The sequence below is a fragment of the Eleutherodactylus coqui genome, chromosome 11 (genome assembly GCF_035609145.1).
Source record: "Eleutherodactylus coqui strain aEleCoq1 chromosome 11, aEleCoq1.hap1, whole genome shotgun sequence".
Lineage (NCBI taxonomy): Eukaryota > Metazoa > Chordata > Amphibia > Anura > Eleutherodactylidae > Eleutherodactylus > Eleutherodactylus coqui.
Window position 1 is genome coordinate 24,954,917 of NC_089847.1, and position 12,495 is coordinate 24,967,411.

The following is a 12,495-nucleotide window of genomic DNA, read 5'->3' on the forward strand; positions in this document are numbered from 1 at the left end:
TCATCTCTCAGGATGCGGCGCCGGTACATTCACCAGTCACGGCGGACTTGCATCTCTCAGGATGTGGCGCTGGTACATTCACCAGTCACGGCGGACTTGCATCTCTCGGGATGCGGCGCCGGTACATTCACCAGTCATGGCGGACTTGCATCTCACAGGATGCGGCGCCGGTACATTCTCCAGTCATGGCGGACTTGCATGTCTCAGGATGCTGCGACGGTACATTAACCAGTTATGGCGGACTTGCATCTCTCAGGATGTGGCGCCGGTACATTCACCAGTCACGGCGGACTTGCATGTCTCAGGATGTGGCGCTGGTACATTCACCAGTCACGGCGGGCTTGCATCTCTCAGGATGTGGCGCCGGTACATTCACCAGTCACGGCGGACTTGCATCTCTCGGGATGCGGCGCCGGTACATTCACCAGTCATGGCGGACTTGCATCTCTCAGGATGTGGCACCGGTATATTCTCCAGTCATGGCGGACTTGCATGTCTCAGGATGCTGCGACGGTACATTCACCAGCCATGGCGGACTTACCTGTCTCAGGATGCTGCGACGGTACATTCACCAGTCATGGCGGACTTACCTGTCTCAGGATGCTGCGACGGTACATTCACCAGTTATGGCGGACTTGCATCTCTCAGGATGCAGCGCCGGTACATTCACCAGTCATGGTGAATTTGCATCTCAGAATGCGGCGCTGGTACATTCACCAGTCATGGCGGACTTGCATGTCTCAGGATGTGGCACCGGTACGTTCACCAGTCATGGCGGACTTGCATGTCTCAGGATGTGCCGCCGGTACGTTCACCAGTCATGGTGGATTTGCATCTCTCAGGATGCGGCGCTGGTACATTCACCAGTTATGGCGGGCTTGAATCTCTCATGATGTGGCGCCGGTACATTCACCAGTCATGGCGGACTTGCATGTCTCAGGATGTGGCACCGGTACATTCACCAGTCATGGCGGGCTTGCATCTCTCAGGATGCGGCGCCGGTACATTCTCCAGTCGTGGCAGACTTGCATCTCTCAGGATGCGGCGCCGGTACATTCACCAGTCACGGCGGACTTGCATGTCTCAGGATGTGCCGCCGGTACATTCACCAGTTACGGCGGGCTTGCATGTCTCAGGATGTGGCGCCGGTACATTCACCAGTCATGGCGGACTTGAAGCATCATTTCATATGGATGTTGCCTAAAATCGTGTTCTTAAATGTAACCTTTAGGCCCTATTCGCACAAGTGTATAATCGTTTCATCCACGTACGTTTTTAATTTGTGTGCAGGTCCATATATTGTATGGTCCCATGGGGTTTTGTTCCCCCCACCCTTAAACTTTTGTATGTTAATCATGTTTCACGTGACTTGATGATCTGGGAAGGGCGCATGCTGAATTTTTGGTGCGTTTTTTTCCCCCCGGGTGGACCATATTTCTGTGTGAGAAAACTGCTGTGTGATGTGTTTAAAGCCTCCCTCACACGGACGTTTTTGTCCAGCATTTAGCGCTGCCTTTTCAGCGCTGCCCTAAACGCTGTACAGCCATCCCATTCATTTCAATGGGGCTGTGACACAGGTGTTAAAATGTGTTTGCAACGCTGCGCTTTGACAGTGGTGCATGTTTTATCTTTGGCCGTTTTCAGCCCTGTGTCACCCATTCAAATGTGAATGGGCAGCGGGTTCAGCGTTCCTGATCATGTGGCACAACTTGCTGCCATGTTTTTGGCAGCGCTAAACGCAAGCACTAGCTGTACTACCTTAATTTAAAAAAAATAAAAAAAAAAGGTATACTCTCCTAGCAGGTGCTGTCAGGGAGCCCACTGCCATTGTCCAGAGCTCAATGCAGGCTGCTGGGTACTTCTCAAGCCGACAAAGCATCTATCCCAGAGAGAGATTGCTCTGATTGGTTGAGGCGGCGCTCCTAAACCAATCACATACATTCAATGAATGGCTGTGATTGGTGCATCCAGCGCTGGCTGTGATTGGTGCATCCAGCGCTGGCTGTGATTGGTGCATCCAGCGCTGGCTGTGATTGGTGCATCCAGCGCTGGCTGTGATTGGTGCATCCAGCGCTGGCTGTGATTGGTGCATCCAGCGCTGGCTGTGATTGGTGCATCCAGCGCTGGCTGTGATTGGTGCATCCAGCGCTGGCTGTGATTGGTGCATCCAGCGCTGGCTGTGATTGGTGCATCCAGCGCTGGCTGTGATTGGTGCATCCAGCGCTGGCTGTGATTGGTGCTTCCAGCGCTGGCGGTGATTGGTGCATCCAGCGCTGGCGGTGATTGGTGCATCCAGCGCTGGCGGTGATTGGTGCATCCAGCGCTGGCGATGACAAGTGCCGGGGAGCTCCGCAGAACAGCGGCAGCTAGGTTATCAAAGATGTATGACAGCGCTGCGGGAACCGCAGTAAACGCAGCGTTAAAAAACACTGCATTTCTGCAAACGCCTGTGGGAGGGAGGCTTTACAGGACCGTTGAAAACAATGGGCGATGCGTTCCAAGGAACACTAAAACAGGATATGCCACTTTTTTTTTTCTCCGCATCACGATGTGTCGGTAAACGTCGCTCATGTATGCAACGCCATTCAAAAGAACGGGGTTCATGTTCATGCGTCTCGCGATGCACAAATCTCGCGTGTGGTTCAAAAGCATAACAAAAAACGCTATCCATTTGCCTGCAGCGTTCAGTACTTGCTGTTTTTTAAATCTGCATGTGTTTTTTTTTTTGTTTTTTTTTAAATTGTGGCTTTTAGGCAGGTAACAGCGATATCTCTAAGTGAGAAAGTTCATAGGACTCTCCAATGTTAAAATTGCATTGCACGAAAATCACAAGTTCACAACTAGGAACCCTGTAGGGAAACATGGGCTACAAAACATCGCAAATCACTGTAATCAAGCCGCAATTTTTTTTTTTTTCCACGCAATGTCGCTTCAAAACATCGCTAATGTGAAGGAACCCCTAGGAAGGTATGGGCTTCACATACATGCGATTTGTATCGTTCGCATCATGAGGAAACTGGGAAATTCTGTCGCCCGTGTGAAACTAGCCTAAATGGCAAATGAAAATCGCAGCAAAAATGCCAAATGTGAAAGTAGCGTTGGCCCTCAGGATGGATTAATGCCAGTGTGGGAAAACTAGCCTGTGTCGTGTCCGCAAGAGGGGAAGCATTTTTTTCACATCCACATGTATTTCCATATGGCGCTCTTATGTTGTCCATACGCCTCCCCCCCCCCCCCCCTGATATTCACGGTCGCAAAAAAAGCTAAAACACGCCCTAACTGTATTTTAGTTTTTATTTTTTTTGCTGCAAGATGCTTTAAGGGGGGGGGGGGGGGGGGGAGGATATGGATAACATGGAGCTTTTTTTTTGTGTGTGTGTGTGTTCCCCCACCCCCTTCCTGTTGACGAGAATAGGTAGATTACAGCAAAATAATGGAGCGTACTAGAATTCTATGTAATTTTTTTCTATTTTATCCCCCCCCCCTTCCCCTAGCAGAGTGTGTGATTTGGCACAGGGACTACTATGGATCTGTGTACCATCTAGTTCTCTTGTAGACTCGGGCAGTGCGGACTGTGAATAAGGTCTGTGAAGTTGTGTGTCCCGGCCACGCTGTTGTCCTGGTGGTTCTCAGTGAGTCGCCGGCGCCGTATCCTCCCCTGACCCGCACGTTTGTAGACCTTGGACTTCCATGAGAAATCTGACAAACTTTCTTTCCTGGAAATACAAAGTTGTGGATGTTTTTGCCCGCGGCACGAGAACTTTACTCAGCAAATGATGGTCTCCTAAATTCAGTGAAACCTGATGCATCGACATGTTTGGCTTCTTCAGCTTTCCAGGCTTGTTTTGCTGAGCTTTAAAAAAATAGCGGTTGCGCAACCAAACATTTTGTTCCTAAATGCATTTATTTACCTGATGTGCTGCGCAGCATCTACCAGAGAACGGAGGGATGGATTCTTGCAGTGATACATGGATGGCCGTCAGGGGACGTACCGACACAGAATAAGAATGGATAAGAAATGCAATATACCGTATATACCGGCGTATAAGACTACTTTTGAACCCAAAAAAATCTGCTCTGAAGTCGGGGGTCGTCTTATACGCCGGTAATACAAAAAAAAGAAAGTGTCAAAAAAAAAAAATCATTACTCACCTCCCCCAGCGTTCTGCGGCGCTGCTGCAGGCTGTCGCTCCCTCCTGGTCCCCGGCAGAGCATTGCTTTCTGAATGCGGGGCTTGAAATCCCCGCCTCCAGAAAGCTAATACTGTGATTGGCTAACACACGCCGTCAGCCAACCACAGCCATTCAATGACATCATTGAATGGCTGTGATTGGCTAAAACACACGTGCCTTCAGCGTCCAGAAAGCAATGCTCTGCCAGGGACCAGGAGGGAGCGACATCCTGCAGCAGCGCCGCAGAACGCCGGGGAAGGTGAGTAATGATTTTTTTTTTTTTTTTTGCTCCGCTGTATTCCCGGCGTATAAGGTGAAAGTTGGGGGGTCGTCTTATACGGCGGAATATACGGTACTTGCTATTGGGTGAAGCTTTGCATAAGGCCTACAGGGACTCTAAATAAAAGTACAGTCGTAAGAGGGGCGGCTCAATTAGAAGTCGTGTTGAACAAACTTTTGAAAAGTTTGGTTTGGCTGGATCACTGAAATCTAAAAAAAAAAAAGTTTTGCTTTGTTCCGAATGAGCTTTAAACCAGGCCGGAGCTTCACCAATACTCCTAAAACGGGTGTATAACTCTAAGGCTACATTCACACAGGCGGGAATCTCGTGCGTTGCGAGATGCATGTATATGAACTAATTTCTTTCAATGAACTTATTCACATGAGCCATTTTCTTTTCCTTTTTTTTACACCCCTCTGAGCGATGCTGTGAGGATAAAAATCACAGAATGTATCTCTTGGCTTTCCTTCAGAATGTCTCACCCATTGTTTTCAATGGGACCAAAAGGCATCACATGGCACTTGCATGCTGTGCGAGGTGCATGCAATATGAGTTTCCATTTAAAATCAACAGGAAAACACTTGCCATCCTCTGATGCACGTGACACACTTGAGGATCGCAACTTCACAGAACTGTTGCAAGTTGTTTCTGGATGAAAAACTTCTCACATCAGCGTGAAAAACACACGTTAAGTCAAGTTTCTCAACCCAATATTGCGCTCTCCCCTGGTGAATGTAGCCTAAGAGCCATAAAAGTTCTTTAAAAAGTGCTAACCACTGAGCCACCATGCTGCTGGCACCTCCTCCCCTGCCAGAGGGGGTGAAAGCACATGGCTCAGTGATTAGCACTATTACCTTGCAGCATTGGGTTCCTATATTCATACCTGAGCCAGAACAACACATGCATGGATTTAGTTTTCTCCCTGTTTGTATATCCTATATAACTAAAAAGCAATTATGAAGGAATCCACACGTTTATTAAAAAGAGGAGGAATTTTAGTGCTTTTGGCAGAGACGAACCCGAGGTTTGGATTTGCACCGAACTTTTAGCAAAGTTTGACCCAAAACGGGGTTTGACCGTTTTTTGATTTACCACTCCTCATCAGTATGGGAATACTTCTGAAGGTCTCTGCGCAGAAGAGATTAAAGATGGATATGTGATTGTGGGGTTATTCTAGGCTTCCTGTTCATGACCGCTGAAATCACTGCTTACTAAGAGGGTGTGGAGCAGGACGCAAGGCACAGGAAAAGGAAGCGCGTGTCCCTTTAAATATCTATCCCGTTAGGAGGAGTGTTGCTCCGTCATCTTGAGCTATTTGCTCACAGCGTGGATCTGTATTTTGCACCAGCTTTTTGAAGACTCGATCCGCAGTGGATCCCAAACACAACTGCGCCACAGTTTATACTTATTTTTGCATTGGTGGAGACACGGGCCTCCGCTGTAGGGCCACAAACGTGGTTGAGCACTTGACCGCTGTTCTTGTAAACATTGACGCAGTTTGATGAAGCGTTGTGGTTATATTGCATAAGGATGTCTCACTTCTAGACTTGCGTATAGACTGCATATTGAGAGCACTATCTCAGGAAGCCAGGCCCATGACCCACATCCTGCACCCTCGAGAAATGTTTGTGCGTGAGTACGGCTTTAACACCCTGAATGCATCTTATGTGAAGGTTGTCTGTTTACACAAGTTATATTGGATTTATGCTGCGTTTAAACTTCGAACAAAAAACTGTTCATACGAGCAAAGCTGGATGATAAACGGTCAGCTTCAGCCGGCATAAGGATCCACGCCGGCCCGTGCAGTTTAAACACTGGGCAATTGGTGCTCGAGAACATGCTGCCCAAGCGCGAATGAGCCGGTGAAGACGTCACGCAGGTGAACGAGAATCGTGAGGTTCTTGTCCTGTGTAAAGGGGACATTGCTCTCCCAGGATGATTCAGGCATTCTGACAAATGGTGAGTAGAGGGGCAAGCATTTGGATACCCCCCCCCCCTGCTGATGGGACCACAGACCATGCAATGCAGCATGGGAAGTCAGTGCAAGGAAGTGCAGGACAGTGAACTACTGGCAGAATGCTCAGCTTACGACGTTCCTTGCATTGGATTGCATAGAGGGCACCAAAAGAAATTGTGGAAAACCACCTGAAATTTGGTGCTTACAAATGCAGCAGATAAACTGATGAGGAGAATCTGTTATATTTTAGTTTTTGGAGAAATCTCATACGCTAAAGGGCCCATTCATGGGCGTATTTTCTGTCAGTATGTAGCCCTTATTTTTTGCTGTATTGAGAGTCGTGTGTTTTTTTTTTTGTTTGTTTTTTTTTATACGGATAAATCTTTTCCATAAAAACATAATCGCAGCATGTCCTGTTGTATGTTCACGCACCAAAATAGTCTGTTAAAGTATGTGGGTGCTTTTCAAAAAAAAAATGAAAAAACTGCAAACACGTATTGGCATTTATTCACTGCAGTTTTTTTTACGCACCCAGTTATGACCAAACTGGCATCACTTGGGCCTTCCAGCAATGAAAACGGCATTTTTATTTTTTGATGGCCCAATCTTTTCACACATCCCTGTGAACTTCATGTTGCAGTTGATCTTCTCAACCGCATGTGGATCGCTGCTAATTGCCAGGCGACACGTGGCCTTGCTGTATCATTTAGCAAGTCTAGGTGCTGCCTAGCAATTAGCAGTGATCGACGCACGATTAGAGCAGGAACAGCCGCAGCGTGTACCGACACACAAGGACAAATATTAGTATAACTTTAACTTGCTGACTTCTCCGCCTGCTTATTCTGCACTTATGAGTCACTCACTGGCTGATTGGCGCTCCTTGTGTGCATGTGCCAGAGACGGGGCGGCGTGCCCATCTGTGCACTTGTGGCTTGTTTTGTTTTTGTGCTGGTAGTTTGCGTTTTCCCAGGTGGGTTGTTTGTTTTTGTTTTTGTTTTTTTTTTTAAACTTCTTACTAAAATACAATTAGGACCATTTATAACTTTCAGGACTGTTTTCCGCTGTCTATGAAATCTGTTATCCCCTCTGTGGGCTTCTGCTTCTTGGCGCGCCGTCAGCAAACCTCTGTCTGCACAAGTCATTGTACAATTAGCGGATCTATTTGTGAACGCAGCACAAGGTCGGCGTTTGTTGGGGTCAGGTGGTTCCCATATCCGCGGCTGGTAATGCGCACCCGGATGATACACTTGCAGATGCCACCGATAAGTCCCATTTCTGTGTATCCGAGGGACAGCAGAGCCACGCAGGGGTTAAGGTATCTTCTTCTCAGGGTTCTCATGTTCAGTGTATTTTAATGCCCGTGAGTCATCCCCGCTGACATGAAAGCTGCAGGAATATGGAGGCTGTTAGTGATTGTTTACTTACAGAAATGCTCATTTTGGGCTACGGATCACATCGCGCTCCTATCACAACTGCTACCACTAAATGCATCTATTGTGGAGCTAGCTATTGGAAACAGTCAGCAAGCTTGTCCGTCATGCAGATATTTTTGAGCGCTACAAAAAGTATTTTCCTAAATTTCCTACATCTGATAACTGAAGAGTACCTGCTGTCAGAGGGCACCCACTAGTTCTCCGCAGCCTCTTTAAAGGTTTTCCAGTTTGATGGCTTAGCCTCAGAATAGGCAATCATTAGCACATTGGTGGTAGTCTGTTGCCCAGAGACCCCTTCAATCAGATGTTTACTGGGCAAGTGTAGTCCTACAATGAGCTGGTTTTTGCAGGAAGCCAACAGCTCCGTTCCCACTGCAGTGGCCAAGCTTGGCATTGCAGGTGATGCTCCTAACTTGGCCTGCAATGCTTAACCTGGCCTTTGTATTGGGAACAGAGCTGTCTGCTTCATACAGGTCGCCGGGCCCCTGCCGATCTACTATTAATGACCTGTAGGCCATCAGTAGTGCTTCAAGGGGTTGTCCAGTTGTAAATGGGAGCCTCAAAAGTTGAAAATGTCATCTGCCCTCATTTTAATTATAGGTTTCAAACCATTTATGTAGCTTTTGAAGGGGTTGTACCATGAGCGTCATAGAGCAGGGTCTCCCACTTGAGACTCCATTCTGTAAGCATAAATGGAGAGCCACTCTGTAAGACAGCTCCCTTCCTGGGGGAATTTTGTGCCGTCCTTGTATTACTAGATGGCCGTCATGTAATACTGCACTTTTGCAAGGGCTATGCCTGGCTGGCCTTGGATTCCCCTGGCAAAATAAGTTGTTTGTCAGAAGTGCCAGCAGTGGCACGGAGGGCGATCGGCTGGCTGCACAGTGTGCCCCATACTGTAAGAGGTTGCATCTGACTGCAGAAATCCCTTTAAACATCTCCTAAAGCTTCTGTTCTCATATAGTAACACGCAAAAGTCATTTAAAAGAACAATCTGTTTAATGGGCTTCATCATTGAGATAATTTTTTCTTTCTCCTAACAGAAACAAAGGGGCCGGAAAAGAAAAGAATCAAGAAGGAGCCTGCCAACCGGAAGTCTAGTTTACCTTTTGGTATTGGGATATCTGGAATTCGAGCTGGATACCCGTTATCGGAGCGACAGCAGGTTGCTTTGCTTATGCAGATGACAGCAGAAGAGTCTGCCAACAGCCCAGGTAATGAATGGCCGCTCTGTGGATGCTTTGCATGTTCTAATTACAGGACACAAAGAAGACTTGACTCATGTTGTCTGTGGAGGCTGGCAGATAACTTGAGGCCGGACATGGCTGTCCTACGGGTTAGCAACGCATTTGGGGTCCCTTTTTCATTATGAACTGTTCAGGTAATGGCAGAAAACCGCTGAATGACGATAATCCCCTGCAAATGGCTTTGGTATTCTCTGAATGGAGACAGGAGTCTGTCTGTGATCTGCTTTCTAAAATCCGGTAGCAGCTAAGCTTGGATTTCAGTGTTACTGCCCAGACATGCACAATCATGCGGTCTTATGTCATAGCTTGCCGTTCTTGTTTGTTGTTGAATATGTGAGTAACATGTCGTTCTCAGCTTTTGAGTTTTGGGGATTTGTTAGACTTCTGGCTGGTAAATTTTGCATTCGGTTAAATATTTGCTGCGGTTCTCCGTATTCTCAGCATCCAGGATTTCATTTCCCCTTTTAATAGGCTAGAAAGAGCCGTGTACAATTGTATGAGGCAGGCGCTCCCCCTTGTGGCCATTATTGAGATTGCAAGGCATTTTAGGAAAGTGGATGAGAGTGCTTTTTAAATACCTATGATAAGTCAGTATACATTAATTTGCAGATATGAGAATAAAGCTGGGTTCACTAAGAGCAGAATACAGTTTGTAGCTACAATCCTGCATGTTTACTCTGCAGGTGGACAAAATGAAATAGATTGGCAAACCTGCTGATTGTATTCCTCTGTATTTGATCTCATCCCACTAATTGGGTTCATTCAGAAAGTTTGATTTGGTTTGTGCGCCATCTGCTGATTCTCCGGTCCCCTTAGCGATATTTGGTGTGTAAAGGAATCCGCCTTCTCCTGAGATCACTTCTTGTCCTTGACTGTAAATATGGATAATACACTGAACTAGTATACGGCGCTGTGAATACTCCTATATTTTCAACCATTAGGCTTGGGCTATATGACAACTTTGGCTGCAACCAGGGTCACATGACCAGTGACCCTGCAGGGTCCTTGATGATAACGGGGTCATGGTGTGAGCTGCAGGTCGCAAAAAAATCCAACCTCGGTGGGTTTGTTTTTTGCAACCTGCAAATCGCACCGCAACCCCATTGGCATTGCAAGTTCGCAGAGGTACACAGCTACCTTCAATCGCGTGGCCACAGCCACCATGTAGCCACATGTCTAACGATGTATATCAATATGTTCTTTCACAAACTGCTGGGACTTTGATTTTCTGGAACATGAGGGCTGCGGTCCCTTCAGCTGCTTTTCTGCAAGTTTGTGCTGCTCGAACATGTTGCCATGTCTAACTAGAACCTCCGTCATGGTGATCAGCGAGGGACCCATTGGTTAAACCCCCCCCCCCTCCAAGAAAAAAAACTCACAAATTTGCAGCAACTAGTAATTGACTTTAACCCATCACTTTCTATAGCGACAAAGCATCTGTAAGTCGGCCTTCAACGTGATTCCTTTTAGTTAACGATTAATGAGAATTTATGAAGCATCTGAGGTTCATAATAATAAAGGCAAGTTCTTTTTTTCTTCCTTAGTTGATACAACACCAAAGCATCCTTCTCAGTCTGCAGTCGGTCAGAAGGGGACTCCTAACTCCGCCTCCAAAACCAAAGACAAAGTGAACAAGCGAAATGAGCGGGGGGAGACTCGTTTACACCGGGCGGCTATAAGAGGCGATGCACGGCGTATCAAAGAGCTCATAAATGAAGGAGCCGATGTCAATGTCAAAGATTTTGCAGGTAGCTTGAGAAGGATTATATACTGTGTACTGCTTTAGGTGCCTATGCTGAAGAAAGACCTACCGGAGCTTGAGCAGGTTCAAAGGCGGGCAACGAAGAAAAAAATGGAATTGGACTGGAGTACCTAGAGATTTGGTCAAAATTGGAGATACTTAGTTTAGAAAATAAAGCATTTGAGGGGCGCTCTAATAACTGTGTATAGATATATCAGGGGTCAGTACAGAGATCTCTCCTGTTGTCTATTGGCAGGACTGTGACGGTATAACAAGGGGGCGCCCTCTACGTCTAGAGGAGAGAATGTTTCTACAGCAGCATAGAAAGGGGTTCCTTACTGTAGGGGCTCATTCACATGGGGGTGTATGCCATTTGAGCCATTGAAAAGCACAGTTTTCACTTGCATGTTGCATACATTTTTGATTTGTGCAATTTTTTTACACCCGTTTTGCATTCGTATTCCCTATGTTTTCTAGGTATTACCACAGCATGTGTCCATGTAAGGTTTTTAATAAAGAATCAGTCAAAAAAGAATGTCAAGCATCAAGAAAAGAGAAAAAGTTTTTGTTTGACATTGACTTTCTTTTTTTTTTTTTTTTTTTTATTAAAAACCTTACGCGGACACATGCTGTAGTAATACCTGTTTTTTATGCATTCAGAAACTGCTAGAAGGCCCATTTGATTCCCTTTATTTTTTCTCCACTGTCTCCTGGCAACATGCTTAAGAGGGGATGGGAAACGTGGCGAATACGCATGCGGCCGCATATTTGCTGCGTTTTTACATGACCAATAGACTTTAATTGGTGATTCTGGTACGCAAATATGGACAAAAATAGGACATGCTGTTTTTGTTTTTTGGGTTTTTTTTTCAAGCAAACTATTGATTTGTGGGGGGGGGGGGGGGGGGGGGGGGGGGGGGGAGTCTTAATCTGAATACACAATTGCCAGTCAATTGTATGCTGTCCATATTACATCCGTAAAAAATGCGGACAGAAAATACATCCATATGAATAGGTCCTATAGGTGAGACTATGGCGCTCTGTGCCGGAGTGAACTCAAAGTTCAAAAGGGGCCTGAATGCCACAATATTACATATTATAGTCACTGATGACTTCAGAAGGGTCGGTGAATCCGGGGATTATTCTGATTGTTAGATTTCGAGTTGGAAAGGAATTTTTGCCTAAAAGGAGAACCGGCTTCTACCCCTTATGGCTGTTTTTTTGCCGCCTTCTGGGTCAACATTACAGAACAGTAGGCTGAACTGGAAAGCCGTGCATCTTTTTTTTTTTTTTTGCCTTGTAAAACTGTTACTGTTGCTTCCATGTTGCCTCTCTGTGCAGAGCTGTGGAGCACAGATATGTTGGGTCTTTACAGCTGCCATAGCCTTGTAGTGCTGCAGTCAGTAAGTGGCATCTGTGTGTTTTTATATACTAGTATCTAATTGGTAGTTGACATATTCAGACGTTCGTGTTTTGTAGGTTGGACAGCCTTGCACGAGGCGTGTAACAGAGGTTACTACGATGTTGCAAAACAACTGCTGGCTGCCGGAGCCGAAGTTAACACCAAAGGGTTGGATGATGACACCCCCCTGCATGACGCGTCTAACAATGGTCACTTCAAGGCAAGTACATTTTCTTAGTATTTACTATGGGTATGTTGGATCA

At 46.4% G+C, this 12,495-nt stretch overlaps 1 protein-coding gene across 3 annotated transcripts in view; it reads left to right on the forward strand.

The window, feature by feature from the left end:
- ANKRD11 (ankyrin repeat domain containing 11) overlaps positions 1 to 12,495 on the forward strand; it is a 187,086-nt gene that overhangs the window by 157,228 nt on the left and 17,363 nt on the right. For all 3 annotated transcript variants that reach the window (XM_066582959.1, XM_066582962.1, XM_066582961.1), the window contains 3 exons: positions 8,886 to 9,056; positions 10,634 to 10,837; positions 12,310 to 12,452. In XM_066582959.1, the coding sequence (XP_066439056.1) occupies positions 8,886 to 9,056; positions 10,634 to 10,837; positions 12,310 to 12,452 (518 nt within the window). The remainder of the gene's footprint in view (positions 1 to 8,885; positions 9,057 to 10,633; positions 10,838 to 12,309; positions 12,453 to 12,495) is intronic.